At 44.3% G+C, this 19,338-nt stretch overlaps 1 protein-coding gene across 6 annotated transcripts in view; it reads right to left on the bottom strand.

Annotated features, from left to right (window-relative positions):
* Nucleotides 1–581: 581 nt before the first annotated feature.
* SASH1 (SAM and SH3 domain containing 1) overlaps nucleotides 582–19,338 on the bottom strand; it is a 256,101-nt gene continuing 237,344 nt past the window's right edge. For all 6 annotated transcript variants that reach the window (XM_061130417.1, XM_061130415.1, XM_061130416.1 and 3 more), the window contains 7 exons: nucleotides 19,049–19,218; nucleotides 18,084–18,293; nucleotides 17,132–17,282; nucleotides 11,625–11,738; nucleotides 6,658–7,790; nucleotides 4,813–4,944; nucleotides 582–3,604 (listed from right to left, as the gene is read on the bottom strand). In XM_061130417.1, the coding sequence (XP_060986400.1) occupies nucleotides 3,341–3,604; nucleotides 4,813–4,944; nucleotides 6,658–7,790; nucleotides 11,625–11,738; nucleotides 17,132–17,282; nucleotides 18,084–18,293; nucleotides 19,049–19,218 (2,174 nt within the window). In that variant the 3' untranslated portion in view covers nucleotides 582–3,340. The remainder of the gene's footprint in view (nucleotides 3,605–4,812; nucleotides 4,945–6,657; nucleotides 7,791–11,624; nucleotides 11,739–17,131; nucleotides 17,283–18,083; nucleotides 18,294–19,048; nucleotides 19,219–19,338) is intronic.

The raw sequence follows: 19,338 nt of genomic DNA, 5'->3' as shown, positions 1-19,338 counted from the left end.
ACTTGACTATGCAATATTTGGAAAAATAAAACTGAAATAAGTTGTCAAAAGAGAATTTGAATGTGATAGTGAGTTTTGGTGATATGGCAGAAATAATGTGGCAGTATAGTGGTATACAACTACTATTTTTGTAATACATTTCATTCTTAAACCACACCTCATTAATTCCCTTTCATTTCTACTCACCTTTGAAACAACACCTAGGGAACAACAAAGGAGACAAATTCAACTGAAGGAAATTTATTTACTTTTTTTTCTAGGTACATAGATGACATAATTATAGACAAGTTTTGATACATAGGAAAACCCTTCTGTCCACCTCGTTTTGCTAAATGAATCATCACAATAATTTTTACAATTTTTAAAACAATACACAGCTTTCTTGGGCTGAAGCAATCGCAAGAACATATCGGTACTGGTATATTACAGCTACTTACAATGTTTAAGAACAGCAATGGAGAAAAATAAGTTATTTAAATATTGATTTCATATACAGAAAGTGCAATGTTGTTAGTTGTTATATAACTTGCTTGACAGTTTCTTGTTTCTCTATCAATTTAAAATCGAGATAATGTGGACTCAGACTTTTTTTTTTTCTGAAAATAATACAGTACACACATGCAGCACTGACTTGGTGACCTGACTTCTTTTGCTGCAATTATGAAAGCAAACTTTGCTCTGTCAGGAACTGATTTTCAACAGACTACTTATTTCCAATTTCACCCACACCTGGGTACAAGAAAAGAGAAAAGGGCCTCTGACTAAGGCAAGGCCATGAAAAATCTATCTACTTCTTGGTTATCTGGGAATGTAAGTAGTGGTTGGGGCTGGCTGCATTTCCTTATAGACAGCTTCAAAGAAAAAAAAATGACATACAAGGATGTGTAGCTACCTGAGCCAAACTGCCTCTCCAGGTTTCTCTGTGCTTTCCTAAAACAACAGTGTTCACCCTTCCTCAACATTCTGCACCAAGTGCAATGGATGAAAACTGGATATTGCTGAAGCCGACCACCTGTCTTCCGGCATCCACAGGCGGCCGCAAACCATCTCGGTCAAATGTCACACACAAGCATTCAGGCTTTTCTAAGGTCAATTTAAAAGTTTAAAGCAAAAGAAGACCAAACAAATACTAAAAGTTTACAAACAAAAGGATTTTAATAAAAGCACAATAAAGTAAAAATCACCTCAGATCCCACAGACTAGGAAGCCCTTCCACTGAAAATGATTCATGGTCCCTGAATTTCACTTCTAGGCAAAGGCAATGATTTCCAAAGAAGAATGGAAAAAAAAAAAAATACGGTTTGGCATTCTTAAAAACTCATATTCAGAAAGTTCACTTTTCTGGCACCTCTTTTACATAAGTGAAAATCTTACGGTGAAAATGAACTAACACCAGGAAATTCACGTATGATTTTCCCTTCTCCTTTGCTCCTATGTATCACCTGACTATACGTGTGGTCTTTTAGCTCAGCTTCAACTCTGAGCAGGCTCTCTCACAAGTCACGGTGAGGCACCGAAAACGTGGGGTGAGGAGCCCGTTCATTTTAAAGCATCCTCTCCTCCACACGTGAAATCCCTTCCAACGACATAGTTACAGGAGAGCCTGCAGCCTCCTTACCCTTTTCATGGAATGTCACATCCCACAGGAATGTCATAATGGGCTGAAGAGTTCAATAGAAATTTGGCCGCTTTAGCTTTTTCTTCTAGTGTTCCACAACTTCTTACATGGCATCTTATAGAAGGTGACTATTATTGAAGAAATATATATTATTCTTTAAAATGCATACCAAAAGCATGAAGAAAAAAAAAAATATCACCTGAGAACGTCCTTTTCCTCAGAAATATGGATCCAGATCTTTTTTAAAGCAAATGGTAAAATGGCTTTGTAATTCATGAAAACATCTTTTTCCCCCCTCTCCCCTGAGGGATTATCATTTGTTTTAATGAGTAGACAAAATATTACAGCACTTTTAAATCATGACTCAAAGCATTTCTCCCGTAAATGATCACACCCAATGCTTAAAATAGGGCTCATGATAAGAATGTAAAGGAAAATCATTTTATAAGCAACTGGAAACAATAATTTCTGTCTGCTAGAAAATCAGACAATAGATTGAAAGAGAATGCTGAAATCAGTTGGAAAAGAACTGAAAATATACAACTATTTAATACATGGCCAATGTAGTTTGTTTGGCTCCATAATGAACCTTTATTATATTTAAGTGAATTACCTAAATAAGATGGAAAACAGTATTTTAACTGTAAAACCAAGAAAAAAATCTTTTAAAATATCTTACACACTATGTCCCTTTAAAGAACATCTTCCTTAAATATTCAACTTACAATGACTTTTTGCAAAGGTGATCTGTTACCCAATGACCGATTTTGGAATGGACATGGTCAAGATTCCAAGTCAATACTGCAGCACAGTGACCAACATGTTAACACTAAACTGATTAAAATGAAAGATCATAACCTCAAACACACAAACATACCCTCACACATGACATCTTGTGAATTTCAGCGAGCTTTTTACCAGATTTGTAGTTAGTTTAAAATCTGAAAGTCAACATGAGTCTGGCCTGATAAACACCCCTATAAAATAAGCCACATCAGAGTGAGACAATTAGAAAAGCCCATTTCTGTTGGAAACATCCCACATACGTTAGATGGCAGTCTAAGCTGAGGATCTGGAACTACGGTTACAAGGTAGTGAACACTAGGTTAGATAACTGCTTAAAAGCTTACGTTAAGGCAAATAAATGCTGATTTGCTAGAAAGCAATTATTAAAACGTCTCTTGTTTACCTAAAGGAGAATAGGGCTTTCTTTTTCCAGTGCAGCCAGATTTTCTTACTTTTGAACACATGAGCCTGGTCAATAGTGTACAATCACTCCCGAGGCTGTTACTTTGGCCTGGCTAAAGCCCGTCTGGGCCTCAGGAACCCTGCAGGGTGACGGAAGGGTGAGGAGCATGCTGAGAAACGGGACAGGCAGCCTCTCCCCCTGTCCTCTGCCCTCGCCCAGCGCACCAAGACAGGCTGTGGGCAAAGCATTTGTGGCAAGTCAGCATCTTGGTTCTCCTGTATCCTGAAAACAAAACTAAGTGCTTGTCTTTTCTTTGGGGGGGGTCACAGAGAACCACACCAATTTCCCGGAGGGGGGCTTTTCTGGAGAAGAGAAGGTCATCAGTCCCGTGCCAAGATTCCGAGTTCTGCTGGCAACACACTGGGCCTTTCTCCTGGGTCTGGTCTACATGGCCAGCCAGGGAGGAATTGCATCAGCATCATGAACACAGTGAACGGGTGGCTCTTGTCCAGGCAGGCCCATCTCAGGCCTGGCTACATGGCCTCGGGGCCTGGTGGCAGTTTGAAGAGTCTGGCTGCAGACACGAGCTTGCTTATGTGTCTCTCCTCTGTGATGCCAGCCTCCTGAAGGCAAGTGTGGGACAGAGAAGGCACTTGGCCCAGGGTGCTAAAGCCCGCCTCAGAGAGGGCGCTGGCATACATGGGCAGACCGATGGAAATCAGCCAATCCGACACGGACGACACGCAGCCAGGAGACAGCGGCTTCCTGCAGATTTCTGTGAGTCCGCCGCTTGGGATCTAGGTAAACAGAGAAAGAGATTTCAGCAGGATTTGACGGGTGCCACTGGAGAGCTCTTTCTTCTCTGCCTAAGAGGAGGGCTACTGAAATCTTACATTTAATACTACACTATCAGAAAGGGATAACACCAGAAGATGTCAAAGCATCAAGAATTATTTCTTGGCTTCTCAAGGTGAGACAAATCCTCAAGAAAGTGTCTGAGGTCCCAGAAGGTACTTGGAATTAGATCTAACCCCAATTATGTGTGGACGTCTCCGAACTGTCACCATTTATGTTTCTGGCTATTTTGTCTCATGGTTGGTCACACTCTTCAATCAATGATCCCTATAGTGACCGAAGAAGCAAACCTATGTGATAGTGTGAAAAAATAAGATACCCAGAAAAGCAATGATACTCATATAAAGTAGATTTTCTTCTGTATTTTGAATCTACATTAACATCCAGAAAATTAAGCATTTATTAAATTAAGCTTTAATTAAAATTAATCAATACAATTATAAAGAATTAGAAATACAATAATAAATGTTGGCTAGGGCAGAGAAATGGACATTTATACTTGACTCCTGTGAAGGCCAAGTGAGATTCCTCTCAGAAAGGCAATTTACCACCAAATGTGCAAATCCTTGAGATTTTCTGGAGTCCTTTTTTTTTTTTTTCTGGAGTCTTAATGAAGCAAATCCTCTTGAAGGACTGTATCCTCAGAAATTAGTCAACAAAGTCTATAGAATTTATTAACCAAGACATTTCTCACTCAATTATTTAAAATAAAAGTATGGGAAAAAAATCTAAAAGTCTTAACAATATGGAGTTGGCTGAACTAAGACACACCTACTAGAACACTTTGAAACATGAACAATATAAAAAAATTTTCAGTAACAAAGAAATAGGTTCACAATCTGATAGCTGAAAACATTAAAGTTTCCAAACTGTACACGTACTATTATACACGTGCAGAGAAATAACTAGATGGATTTTTTTTTTCCCCCCACAGTGCTGGGATTATGGATAATTTTCATCTTTTTCTTTCCAAAACTGTATTTTTAAAACTCTGCAGGCTGAATACGTATTACTTTCCCCCCGGTGTCTCCCTTTGATATCTTATAAGGAACCCTGTTCGGTGGCTGCCAGCATGCCCATCATTAAGCCCTATAACTGCAGGGACTTCAGAAATCGGGAAGAGAGGGGCCCTGAACCATGGGCTGCTCACCGCCATGCGATGCTGCTTCCGAAGCAGCTTGACACGGATCTGGTCCATGTTGGTGGCGACATCCCTTTCCGGCTGGTCTAAGTCTTCTGCATACCTCTGTACCAGGGCCTCAGGAATCCCACAGCGGCCGTGCTGCGAGCAAGAACAGAAATCTCTTAGCCAGGGTTGCGAGGATCTTTTTCTTTCTCCAAGAACAGCAGACATAAGGTAGGATAAGACATTTAGCTACTAGAAAGTAGGACCAACAGTTTAAATTTGAAGTGAATATATTTTCTTTAGTGTCAGGACAACTATTTTAGAGAGAATATTTTACATCTTTATCTTTTAGGTAGTGATGAGCTCTGGAAATATGTCTTGAAAGATGGTTAAAGTAGAACACAATCACCCTCCATTGTGGGGTCTAAGGTCCTCACCTCACTCTATGTGATCATTTTGCAAAAGGTTATTGAAGGGCAAACTTGTGCTCTATAGATCATCCACTGTTGGTCCCTCAGCTACAAAGAGTTATACTAGGCCAGCATTTACTGTACAGTAGAATTCCCACTGCTTTCTACTCAAAGGGATTCATTCACTAAATATTAAGAAGGCAGAGGAGGAGTATTTTATCATAAGGCATTCAAGGTCATAAGGCACTTATAACAAAGACTCTCAGGAATGCATTAGAACAATTCATGCATTTCTAGGACTAACATACAACTACATCTATTTTCATGCATTTGTCTTCAAAGTTATTTTGATATTGGTAGGTCTACTCTGGGCTTCCCCAGTGGCTAAGAGGTAAGGATCCTACTGCAATGCTGGAGACTCAGGTTCAATCCCTGGGTGGGGAAGATCCCCTGGAGCTGGAAATGGCAACCCACTCCAGTGTTCCTGCTGGGAAAATTCCACGGATAGAGGAGCTTGGCCGGCTATAGTCCACAGCGTCTCAAAGAGTTGAAAAGGGCTAAGCGACTGAGTGTACACACACACAGTTCTACGTGTTTGTGTTTTTTGCAAATGAGAAGTGAGTTTTCATTATAGTTCTCAATGTTTTTGGTACAATGGGGTATTTTATATAGTCTTTTATCCCCAGTTACCCATACAGATATCAGACAGTATAATTATTACATCTGAATGATGCTAAGTAGCTTCAGTCATGTCCAACTTTTTGCGACCCCATGGGACTGGGGCCCATCAGGCTCCTCTGTCCATGGGATTCTCTAGGTAAGAATACTGGAGTGGGTTGCCGTTTCCTTCTCCAGGAGATCTTCCTGACCCGGGGGTCAAACCTGCATCTCTTTTATTTCCTGCACTGGCAGGCGGGTTCTTTACCACGAGTATCACCTGGGAAGTCCCATTTACATCTGAATAGGGCTCCACAGTTTTCAAAGTAGGTTTACATTTATATTATTAACATTTGTTCCTATTAACACTTCTAAGAGGTACTTACGAAGGTTATTATTAATTCAATTTTACATCCAGTGAAAGGAAATGGGGATTTGTTAAAATTTAAATACAAAGATGTTGAGTACCACATGGAAACCGGAGCTTTGTTTCAGGATGGGTTCTAGTAATGACTGATATAGTTCTCCTGGCAAAGAACAGTTGGCCAAAATTAAATACAAACAAGTGAAAGAAGAGAAGGGAAAGAAAGCCCCCAAGTCCGTGTTTGCATTTAATCTGGGCACTGTGCTCCCTGTTCATCTGAACGCCCAGCGCGGGGTGACAAGGACCCCCTGCCCTGTCACTGTCTGCCACCAGCTGCCGTCGGTCACTGTCTGCCACCAGCTGCCGTCGGAGGGCAATGACTTTGTTCCCGCCTGGCACCCCCAACTTACGGGGCTGGGGAGCCAGGGCCTTGGATACCTTATCAGAATAGGGCTCCTCGGTGAGATCAATGCCTTCCGCCCGCAGCTTGTTCTCGGTCAGCATTTCCAGGTCCAGCCCGCGGGCGCAGGAGACCTTCCTGGCCAGCGCGGGCCCGAGCCGCACGCCGTGTTCCTGGAGGCTGGCGCTCTCGGGCAGCTCCGACAGCCAGGGTGGTGGCCTGGTGCTCGGCGGGCTGCCCGGCTCCGGCCCCGGGGGAGGCCTGGCCACCGCCGCTGCCGGGGGACAGTCACTGGGGCCGCCGGGGCTGCCCTTTTTAAGCGGCAGGCCCGGTGCGTCGGGGCCGGGGCCGCCGGGGGGACCAGGAGGGACAGGATGCAGCCCGTTGGCGAGGCGCTCCCTGCTCTTCTTGGCGGGAACGGGCGGAGGCTGGACGGGAGGTTTAGCCTGCGTTCTGGCCTCGGGGCCCCTCTGCTCAGCATCCAGGCCTTCTTTGGTGCCCGCGGGGTGATGTGTCCCTTCGAAATCGAGTCCTTTCCTGTGACCCTCCACAGGCGTCCGTGTTAAACTGGGTTTAACGGCAGGCGGTTGGGCGTCAAAGGTTTTGGGCAAACACGGAGGGGGGGATGTACCCCGTGAAAAGGGCCCCGTCGGGCCATCCAGTTTCTTAGTAGTCGTTTTCTGAGGTTCAGAAAATCTCTTGCTTTGGGTCAGTAGCAATGCATCGTCAACAGCAGACTCTCGTTTGGGGCCCGGAACCGTTGTGACGCAGGGGGCTGTCTTTTGTGGCACTTCAGGTACAGTCTGAGGGCAAGGTCCTGTCACCTCGCCAGGCACGTCTTTCTCGGGCTCTCCTTGAAGGTCGTCCAGGGAGTGGGACCGGGGCCAAGTCTCCACGGTCTGGGGGCCCTCCAGGGTCTCACAGCTCCGGCAGATGGAAACGGGGAGACTCCTTCGGTTTTTATTCAAATCAGTCACACACGGGGGATCACAGCTCTTGGAGGCCAGAGGGGTGAGACCACCGCCCAGCCTCCCCTCCCCTCCCTGCTTCAGAGCGTCCACTGACTTCGTCAAAGGCAAGGTTGGGTAGTTGCCCAGCTGGTTCCTGTTGAAAGACTTCAGGCTGGACTCGGTTGATGACTTGGCAGAGAGGCCTGTTTTCCGAGTTTTGCCTACAAGGCAAGGAGAGGTTTTTTACAATCGCATCTTAAAAAGCGAATCAATCAAATTGATGTAAAAGGTGCACGAATGCTATTGAAATCTCCAACTCCCATATCCCGCTGTGGAATTACACTAAGGACATAATATCACCACTGGTGATGTAGGGCTACTGTGGTTCCATTTTTATTTTTTAGAAAAAATTCTTAAGTCTTATTAAAGGACTCGGGGAAATGAAAGTTAATTGAGTTATGTGGAAAGAAAATATGCTGTGTCAGGCCATAAAATAAATCTAGGCCTAATGTCTGTTTGCAGCGGTAGTCAGTGTGGAAGAAGGCATATCCACATCCCACTAAAGAACCACACTGATGGAATTTCTGATTAGAGTACCATTTCCTAAGACCATGGTTGCAAAGGGGACAGGTTCTTTACAGAGGAGAATCTCCAACCTCCAGGATCAAAGGCCCCATAATTTGAGGTGGAGCTGATGTAATAATAACAGAAATAAAGTGTGCAATAAATGTCATGCGCTTGAATCACCCCCAAACCATCCCTCCCTCCATCCTCGTCCATGGAAAAACTGTCTTCCATGAAACCGGTCCCTGGTGACAAAAAAAGGCAGGGGACCATTGCTTTAAATGGTATCCCCCCAAGGTTCCCTGGTGACCACTGAACCCTCAAAACTTCTTTTAAACCCTCACTGCTTTGTGCTTTGTTCAAGCGTGTAAAGTAAATGTATCCTGCAAACCGTCAGCCAATCCTGGTAACAACGAGTAAACAAGCTTAGGTGAGTCTACTGCCAGAGAGTCCGTAAGATACCAGTACGGTTCTAATAACCACCGAAGCAACAGACCTCATTAAAGTAAACTAACTAAGTAAAGTTGATAACTAAACTTATCAACCAGTCAGTCTACTTACTTAACAATTGTTGACTGATGCTAACTGCTGCTTCTGCTTGATGCACAGAGTAACACTGACTGCATCTGATCCCAGTCCACTTAAGACTCCCTTTCTGTTTGAGACAAGTAAGCCACCTGGAATTTCCTATGAATACCTCTGGGCTGTTAGGACAGGGAAACAACGAACAAGACTCACGGCCCTCGAATGGTCCTCTCCCTTGATATTGCTCTGTTCCTCGGTCATGCAGCTGAGGCATTTAAGATACCGCTGCGCGTGTGGCCCTGATGGATGGTCTACCTGGTAAATTGTTTTCCTTATGGACCTAATAGTTCCCAATACTCAAATGTTGGTTTTTATTGCGAAAAGGAAAGGACATAGGAGACACACAATTTCAGTTTTATGGCTGCAGGTATTTTAGACGGAATTTATTCACCTCACACCGCAGTCAGCAGAGGCTAACTGGAAAGGAGAACGGCGAAGAGGTCAGAAAGGAAAAGATCAGCATGGTGTTCATAATGGTAAGAGAATCGTCTTTATTCAGAACATTGTACTTTTGAAATCAGTGATTTTCAAAGCAGGGGGATCCTTTGTAATGAAGCTTCACTTATAACACAGAGCAAAGTTGAAGTGTGGAGGTCACTCAAGGCTGAGGCCCAGCCCCTCCACCGTGGCCACCATCACTCACCCCACCAAGCACCCCCTCCAGGCCTCTGAGGCTTGCAGGATCCCAAAGATCATAGATAATCAGGGCTTCAAGCAGCGTGAGCTCCCGAACCAGAAGTTACAGACTGCCCAAGAGGCACTGCTGGTAAACCCAGTGTTTACTTCTCCACTCAATGAAAAACCTTTCCTAGTAAAACCAGAACAAAATCGTGCAGCTTGGTTTCATATGTGAAAAAACAAAGGTTGGGAGAGGTAAAATATCCTTAACTATTTTGTGGATAAAGCAGAAAAGTTGGGGGTGGGGGGAAATGTCAAAATCTAGTTTGAAAACATCTTACTTTTGTGCTTTTAGTTGGTTTGAATTGTGGACTTCCAGCAATTTCCTATCTACACTGAATACTTTTACTGTGCTTTTCAAAGTGAAATTGATGGTTGATCCTATTGGTCCAAAACCTGTTTACTGAATGTCTTTTATGTGCATTAAACTAGGCAGGATATAAGTAAACCACTGATTCAAACTGAGTCCATCATTTGTAGCGGGTATGGGACCTACTCCACCAACTGCAAATACACATTCTCCAATAACTTCCAAAAACTAGACCATGAGGATGGCTGGCCTAATGTGTGAAGTTTAGGGCAACATAACTCTGAGCCCCTAGTGATGCATGCTGTCTGAGTGGGAAGGAAGTACCATATTAGATGTGGGTAATTATATTCTTTCTGTCTAGCTGAAGTTTTGAGATTTCTTTTTTTACAAAAATGTAATGTTTAATATTTAATCATGCACCCTTCATTCAGAGATCTAGCTTTCATAACAATGAAGCAATATTTGAATAAAGTCAGACTTTTCCCATTATTTTAGTATGAATTTAGATATTTTCCTACTGTAATGATGATACTGCTGGCATGATGTATGTTTATGGAAGGAGTCATTCTGCTACTGCGGCCCCCAATCTGAACGTCCAGGGCCAGCCCTGCTTAGGTTTACTGTATATTTAAGAAGAAAAACTGAGGTGATGGATGGTAACGATCTAAAGAAACCAAACTTTCATGCCCTAGTTTTGTAACAATGTTCTCAGCCAGGCTTCTTGAAATTCTCATATTGAAATGAGAGACTCATGAACGACAGTCCTAAGCCCTAGGATATTCCTGCTCTTCAGAACAAACAAGCAAACAAATAGGCAAAGAAATCGTTTATGGTATATGTTGCCTTTTTCCTTGTTTCCTAAATAGGTCCACCTTCTTTCATCCATTGATTTGTGAAGGTACTTATGATAACATATACAAACTAAATCCCTTCTGGCTTGGAAGTTCACCTAAGCCCAGATACCCCTGGCTGATGTATGATGACATTAAGTAGTTAAGAGTTTGGACTTGAAAATGTTTACAGTATTAGAAAATCAGGTCTAAAATATTGTTTACCATTCGGACTTCCCTGGCAGTTGAGTGGTTAAGACTCTGCCTTCCAATGCATGGGGCTCAGGTTCCATTATTAGTTGGGGAACTAAGCTCCCACATGCTGTGTGGTGTGGCAAAAAAAAAAAGAAAAAAAAGTCTACCATTGACTATGGGACGATTATGAGCTAAAGAAGAGAAGAAGTGCTTCAGTTAATGTTCAATTTCTCTTTTGCATCGTCACTTATAAAATACGCACTGCAGGATTTGAGTGATAATTAGCAAACTGTATACACATCTAGCCCACTGCCTCATTCATAATCAGTGCTTACAAAATGCTAGGTATTTTTTATATATTACTACTTTGTTTAAGTCTTAGAACAAGCTATAAAAGAGAAACTCATATTAATGATTTCAGAGGTAAGGGCAAAGGATGGCTGGAGATGTAACTTGACCAAAGTCTTTGGCTATGCACTCCATGTCTCCCCACTCTAAACCCCCTTGGCTTTTTTCATGGTCCAGAGGGAGGGCTAACCTCCGAGAGTTGCAAGACAATGGAAGTTTGGGGTCCCTTTCTCTAACACACAAGTTTAAGCTCTTCCCAGTTAGGTGCTACTGCAGGATGGAAGAGTAACTAATGAAAAGATCTCTCTGCGCCTCTCTCAGCATCATCCATTGCCTAGGTTCTTGAGAGATGTTCCTCCAGCCTAAGATCTGAATCAAGCACCAGTTGCCCTGGAAAAGCTCCTCTCCCTATTTGTAGTTTTCTCAAAAGCAATGGCTCAGGCTGAGGAAGAAATATAGTCATTAGCCAAAGCACAGACACCAAGAAATGGCCCAGAAGGCTTTGCGTATGACCATGCAGTTATGATTATCTGTGCTGACAGTACCGTTTTCCAAGTTCTCACTGCTTTCATAGCATCCTGAGTCTCGTGGAGAGCATCCGCTCAAGCCCTGGCTGTCAACAAGCAGCTTCTCCTGGGATCCAGACTGGTCGCTGTTACCTAGAGAAGATGAACACATGGCATGGGATTGTAAGGGGAATGAAAAGCAGTTTTCAAATCCATCGCATCTCAATTTTATCCTCAGTTCTCACCATACATTTTTGAAGACTTAGATTTTGGAAGAAAACAAATTAAATGAGTGAGATCAGGATATTTTCTTTTCAAATCAAGTATCGTGGGACGATAAGGCTGGAGAGAGAGCACAGAGTTGAAATACATCAATATCTTCTAAGTCACTCGGAGGATAACTGGCCTCAGGTCAACCAGGGAAAGGAGAAATTCAGAGCATCATATAGAATGTGGGGGAAAAGCAACCACAGTCCTTTCTGAATGCTGATACCACCAAGCAGGAGCAGAGAGTGAATAAATGGCCTTTTCACAAGGAGGAATTGGGCTGTATGCTTTGTAGAGATCTAGAAGATTTGTGTTTCAATTTATTTGTTCCCACCTTGCCAAGTTTGGGAGCCGATATAAAAGTGAGACCTCCCTAGTAGTACAGTGGATTAAGAATCCGCCTGCCACTTCAGGAGACACGGGTTCGATCCCTGGGCTGGGAGGATCCCACATGTTGTATAGCAACTAAGCCCTTGCCCCACAACTACTAAAGCCCCCAGGCCGAGAACCGGTGCTCCGCAACAAGAGAAGCCAGCACAATGAGCAGCCCACACACCGCAACAGACAGTGGGCCACGCTTCCTAGAAACTAGAGAAAGCCCACACACAGCAATGACGATTCACCACAGCCAATAAATAAATAAAAGTATTTTTTTTTAAAGTTCTCGGCTTAGAATTTTACAAGCCGATTGTTAAATACAGCCATTATTAAAAAATAAGCTTTGTAAACTGTATTTTTAACAAATGTACTAAAAGTTAAGGTAATAAATCCTCAAAACTCCTCAAAAAAAAATTCTGTTTTTTTTAAAAAAAGGGAGTGTCAAAGGAACCATCACATTTCATTAGCATTAGGAGCATGAACCTAACCCTCTGTGACATGTGCTGGCTCTTATCACAAAGGCAGCAAGGCTGCCATAAAGGGGATTCAAACCCCCAAGCCCACGAGGAGTGAGTGAGTGAAGTCGCTCAGTCGTGTCCGACTCTTTGTGACCCCATGGACTGTAGCCTACCGGGCTCCTCCATCCATGGAATTTTCCAAGCAAGAGTACTGGAGTGGGTTGACATTTCCTCCTTCAGAGGAAACCCAGCGATCGAACCCAGGTTTCCTGCATCGCAGGCAGATGCCGTTTGAGCCAGCAGGGAGGTTAGCTCATGAGGGGCCAGGGGCAAATCCTTTTGCTACGAATAGGTTGGAGGGTTTTTCCTCCTTTTTCCTTTCCCTTTGTCTTGAGTTAGCATTTTTATTCCCGCCCACAAAAGGTGTGACAGGAAAAGCTGACAACACTCTCCAACTTGGAAACTGAGTACAGAATACCCTTAAGGTGGGTGCTGGAAGGCTGGATGTCCTCATCCTAAGAAATCCTTCCGGAGAGAAGCATCAGATGCATTCTGCTGAAAGTCAGCCTACAGAAAATGAGATGGGGAATCACACGGGCCTTCATCACCCAAGCTGTGCAGCTCTGAACATTCTATAAATGGCACAGCTGACCTTATGTAGGTTCAAGGTTACAGGGAGATTGTCGTTCAATCATAAGGTGGACTAAATGCTTGGTCGATAAAACAGAAAACAAAACATTTTCTACATAAAATAAATAGTTGATAATGAGTGTCTTTGTTTTTCTCTTCACTTCCCCTCTCCCATCTCTCTCCCACTCTCTCTCTCACACACACACAAAACCAGAAATCTGATGTCTCTTCTCATCATTAAAAAAAAGTTGTGGGAAGACTGAGGGCTGCCACATACACACCAGCTGTTCCTACTGTCCACTGACCACTTCCTGTTTTTGTTTCTCAGGATTTTATAACAGAAATCTTGGCAGATAAGCCCTTGAATTAGAGCACCAAAATAAGAAGTGCTATTTTAAAAGTGATTAGTAAAAAATTAACTAGTTGGTAGCACAAGAGCAAACCCTTTCCCCTCCCCCACACTGAAAGTGGAACATTCTAGCACGGTGTCCTCATTGTGTGGAAGAGTCTGCGGATTTGGCCTAGCCTCTGTTCTAGCCTAGCATGTTATTTAGGAAAATGATACTTGTAAAATGAGGGCTTTGAGCTATCAGTTACAACCCAGGAAGAGGAATCAATGCAGTTTGTCCCTGGCGAGATAGGTCAGTGCATTGCAGCGGCCAAAACAGACTCCAAAGTGCTGACCGACAGGAATAAAACAGAAAAGTTGTCCCCATCATTGCAGGAAAATGAGGACTGTGCCTACAACTTTAGGGATGCCAGCCTACCACACAGTGGCATAATAACCTGAAGTTATTATGGGGAGTGAATGGGTCCTTTGCAGTGCCTGAAAATGGCAAATCAATTTATAAAATCAGGAGACATATGTCGAGGAGATGGAGCCACCTTCTTCTTTCTCAAGGAGATAGAGCCACTTTCTTCCTGAAGGATCCAATCAGCAGCTACTTGCAGGAGTCCCATTATCAAATTTAGCAAAATTCCCTAAAACTAAAAGCCAGTGTTTCCCAGGCAGGTTGTCCTTCCTTAGGGAAAATGAAGGGGGTATCTCTTAGAGGGACTGCAAATCAAGGCCTTTTCCTCTCCCCACACTCACTAACATTAATGCCAAGGCACAAAGGAAGAAACAAGTGAGCTAGACCCATGAACATTCTCACAGTCAAGTGAGAATGAAGCTCTGGTCTTGGGGCCAAAACTTCATTTGGACATGACCTGAATTTGGACTAAAGCTTTCCTCCATCTCATCACACACACACACACACACACACACACACACACACACACAGAGGAAGGAAAAACATGCTAAGACATTCTGATGAGACATCCAAACATCAAAAGGTACTTATGCCCTGAGGACACAGGCCATTTTTCTGGAGCGTAGTTCTCTTGGGAAAAGAATGGGATTGTTGGATAGCAGGCCTTCCAATGGGCCTGCAAATTTATGTCTTTAAAAAGTAAGGATTGAAGTACAACAAAATGTTAACTTTAGTTGGATTTAGGAAGTGGATATGTGGATTTGTTTTATTTTTCTCTGTACTTTCCCACCTATTTGACATAATTCCTGAAGACAATTCTTATGAAAATGATTTTCTTAAAAGACAGCTTTCATTCGGCAGATCAAGGAGAATGGGTTTGGGATCAGTGGGAGGAATTGCTCTGGCACAATGAGAGTCTTTTCTGAATGGAGGAACCCTGTGGGAAGGCTGGCATTCCCCATGCTCAGATGCAGTGAGAGAAGCTGGACCTGCCTGACTGCCAAGCAATGATGCAGGTGTGTCTCTTGCTCCTGTGGCAGCTGAGATGGAAGATGAGTGAGACATTTCAGAGCTCAGCAGATCTCTGGATCTGTCAACTCTGACAGAAACTGATGTGTTCCTTTAAGCTATTAGTTACTTAGCGTACTTCTAAAACACAACAAATTTAGAATAGCTGAATGTATAATCTTCTCATCCTAGGATAATCCTGGATCCAGGCTCTTGGTGCTCACTGGTACCCTTGAGTCCGCTAATGCCTTTATTTTAGAACCGCTAAAAAGAAGTACCACATTATATATGAAGGATGTTCTAAACAGTGGCACAGCACAGATTCAAAATGAGATTGATGAAGAAGCAGTGAGGCTTCCTTAGACTTGCTGGGTGGGCATCATGACAGGCAAAGATCCCCTATAACATACCTATAACATATCCCTGGGGCGGATCTCAGGACATGATCCCAGGAAGGCAAGGAGCCCCCGCCCTTGAGACAGACCCTGACTTATATACTCAGAATGCAGCTTTGCTCCTTCTGTTTGAATGCTAGAGGAAACATAAAGGATGGGGTTTATCAACTAGCTGTTCTCAGTGGCTGGGGAAGAGCAAATGAACTATTTTATAGAGCAGATGTGGTCCAGGAGACTAGATAATTAAACATTAGTTGATATTAATATAGCTGGTCAGCCTCACCAGGCACTGGGCCAGGCTCTGACACAACTTGGTCACAGGACAACCCCCACCCATGGTGTCTCCTGGGAAACTCCAATCCTAAAGAGACCTGGCTACAAATTGATATTAACTACGGAACACAATCCCCTCCAAATCTATCCCTGAAGGCAGTGTGTTTATCTCGGGTTCAGACACCTATTTGACGGTGTGTCATCAGTTAATTTAGAGGGACAACCTATTAATCAGAAGTGAATTTAACTGCACTGAGACACTTACTTCTGCGTCTCTTGAGCCTGGTACATTCAGTAATGCACAATTTTTTTCCCACCATTAACCATGGGTTTGGTGTGTCTTTTAGCAATGGAAATGCTATTAGCTACTGATATCCCTGAAGCAGAGCATACGAAAGAAAATACATTTGAATTCAATCACTGGAAAGGATGCTTCCCCCTTCATGATGAATAATCTCGGGAATATTTTTGATGTCAGACTGAAGAATAAAGAGCAAGATAAGACTGGGTTAATGGAGCAAAGGATACAGTGTATTCAAATAGACTACATAAAATCTGTGAGCTCACTGAATTCTGTTCATGGGCTGTAAAAATGAGCTATCATTTTGGCTGAGAAATCACAATATGGAATTCTCTGCTCTACATATTCACTCGAGATGATTCCCTGCTTCTTTAATGCAAGCTGATGAATTTCATTTATCCATTAACTAACTCATTCAATCAGAAAACAACTCCTCATGTGCTTTGAGAAGTAATTAACCCTTGGCAGGACAGGATACCCCAAGTTTGGCAATCACATTTGCACCTGGGTATCTTAACGACCTCCTAAAGGCTGTATATCCCACCAACCCCCAAGGTGGCATGAACTATGTGTCTTAAGAAAAAAAAAAAGTCCAAAAAAAGAAAGAAAATTACAATTCAGTTCTCAGTGAAAAAGTACTGGGTAGTCAGGTTTTCTTTTGCTCCTGCATTGGCATTGGGAATCTACGTCTTTGTGCTGTTTGACATAATACAAAATTGACCTTGGCTTTGGAAAGAGTAAGGTTTCCCTGGTGGCTCAGATGGTAAGGAATCAACTTGCAATGCAGGAGACCTTGGGCTTGATCCCTGGGTCAGGAAGATCCCCTGGAGAAGAAAATGGCAACCCACTCCTGTATTCTTGCCTGGAACATTCCACAAACAGAGGAGCCCGGCGGGCTACAGTCTATGGGGTCACAAAGAGTTGGACATGACTCAGTGACCAACACTTCCACATTTTGGAAAGAGCAAGATCAAATGAGGGACTCCGGGGACCTACACACATGTTAGCAGCTTATGGGATGCCTCCTGGTGGCCTGAGAATGGGATGGATCTCACTGAAGACGTCTGTGCTGTGAGGGACTTACTGTCATATTCCTGTAACAGCTCCACTGCCGTCAAGAGAACAGCTCTGTGCTCCGGGTCCCTGATATTTAACTCGTCCAAGTCCTCCTCCTCCAGGAGCTTAAAGGTGTCCAGATCTTCATAGCCATTGAACAGGAAGGTGGGCATGTGCTCCTGGGACGGACACAAGACAGAGGAGAGTTAGCAGCTTGGCCACATGGCCCACGACCAACAACCAGTCTCAAACCCCTAAACTCTTTTTCCATAGTCACTTTTATGCTAATTCAAAAATTAATGAGTATCTTTCTAACAGTCTGTACCCCCCAGTTCTACAGCTCAGTGGGCAAGCGGGGCACTTCACTAACCATGGGTTAAGAAGGTGGACACTCAAAGCTGAGATGGACTCCACTGGCCTGCATTTTAATTGTGCCCTTGCTGTGAACTAATGCCTGCAATGCCACCCAGTGTGCGGTGGAGGAGACACCTCTTTCATCTGGAGCCACTGAAATCCAGCTCAGAGAGACCTGTGACTTCCCCAGGAGCAAGATAGCTTTGCAAGCAGGAAACAGGTCACACCATGTAGACCCGCCCTACTAGATGCTGGGAGTAATGGTGGGGGGTGGAGGGGTGGGCAGGGACAATCCTCAAGACCTCTGTGAGGCCAATCAGGATGCTAGGAGCTTGTGCTTACTGCCTTTCCTGGTAGTGGCTTGAAGCTCACAGCTCTTTGAAAGTTGCTCTTTGGACTAGGAGGTAATTTCAACCTGGAGTTTACACTATCACCCTCAAGGGAGGTCAAGGATAGTGTTATGGTGCTGGTAATACTACTTCTATAGGATGATGGTACTCATCATGGACATGGGCTGTCCTTCTTGGATGACACAGATCACCCCACGCTTCCCTGAAGGTGCCCTTGCTTGCTTAGTTTAGGAGAAGGTAACGTGGGGTTGGGGGCCAGAACAGGACGGAACTGACTTTGAGGTTGATCCGATCCAGGAGGTCCTCCACCGACTTGGGCTGGGGGGGTCTCCCTTTCCTCCTCCTCCTGGTGGCACGTTTGGGCTTCTCCTCTTCCTCGTTGAGCACATCCACGTAGATGAATTTGAACGTGCCCACCTTGTTGTTCAGCAGGCCCATCCAGGTGCCCATGGGGGGTTTGCTGATTATATCAATGATGTCTCCTTTCTGTGGCCCAGGGAAGAAGGATCTTTCCATTAGGTACATTTCCAAGCATGAACCATCAATCCATCAGAAGTGCCAATCATGTGATGTGAAGACACCATGAAGCCTAGAATCAGGGCTCCACAAGTCACCTGATGTGACTAGGAGTCTGGCAGAGACCACAGAGAGAACTCCTGATTGTGCAGGATCCCACGGAGGCCCAAGATCCCATCCCCTCCACCATCCTGCCCCAGAGGATGGTGGCTCAAGGTATCCACCAGGGCTCATGGGTGGGTGGACATCTGGCTCTCTGAATGCCGTGCCCTTACCCAGAGAGCTCCTACTTCTTGGAGAAAAAATTCCCACCAATCAGAGGTCAGTGGCAACCCCTGGTCTATACTCGCTTCATACATTTTGTGAAATCCCATCTGTTCCGTAAGGATGTCACTGATCACATAAGAGAAGTCAGTCGTGTCCTTTCAGTTGGCCAAAGCACTGAGGCTGGGAGGGAAGGGCAGTGGGAATTCTAGAGGGAAGCTGGGGTCAGAGGACAGGGCCAGCGTGGTGATAAGACAGAATTAACACAAGACCTGCCTCTATCCCCAAAGGCTGGCTGGTTCTCTGGTTTTCACTGCAGAAGAGACCAATTTATCAAAGGAGCAGATGTGCTGACCAGTCTGCACCACAAGAGCCCAGCATTCAACACCAAGGAGACAAGAACAGCTCCTAAAGCCACAAGGCACCCGGGGTGACTGCTCTGAGGTCAAGGAAACACACACCTTGAGCTTGAGAGAGTCCGTGTCATAGGGGCTGGGTGTGAAGTCGGTGTGCACCCTGGCGCGCCCGCAGAACGGGCCCCGGTATGGGGGCTCCTCGTCATCACCATCTTCCGACTTGACACTCTCCCTATTGCTGGTCGAGGAATCGGTGGTGCTCACTGTCTGACCACCTGCAGGGAAAATACGCAGAACTTGGGTCAACGCAGATTTCCCTCACAGCCAAGCTGGTGACTCTGAAAGCATCTTAGACTTGGAAGGTAGGGGCCAGAGGAGGCAGTCATGAGCCACAG

The sequence above is a fragment of the Dama dama genome, chromosome 26, assembly GCF_033118175.1.
Source record: "Dama dama isolate Ldn47 chromosome 26, ASM3311817v1, whole genome shotgun sequence".
Lineage (NCBI taxonomy): Eukaryota > Metazoa > Chordata > Mammalia > Artiodactyla > Cervidae > Dama > Dama dama.
The sequence above is the reverse complement of the archived record's forward strand: the minus strand, read 5'-3'. Positions and strand labels throughout refer to the sequence as shown.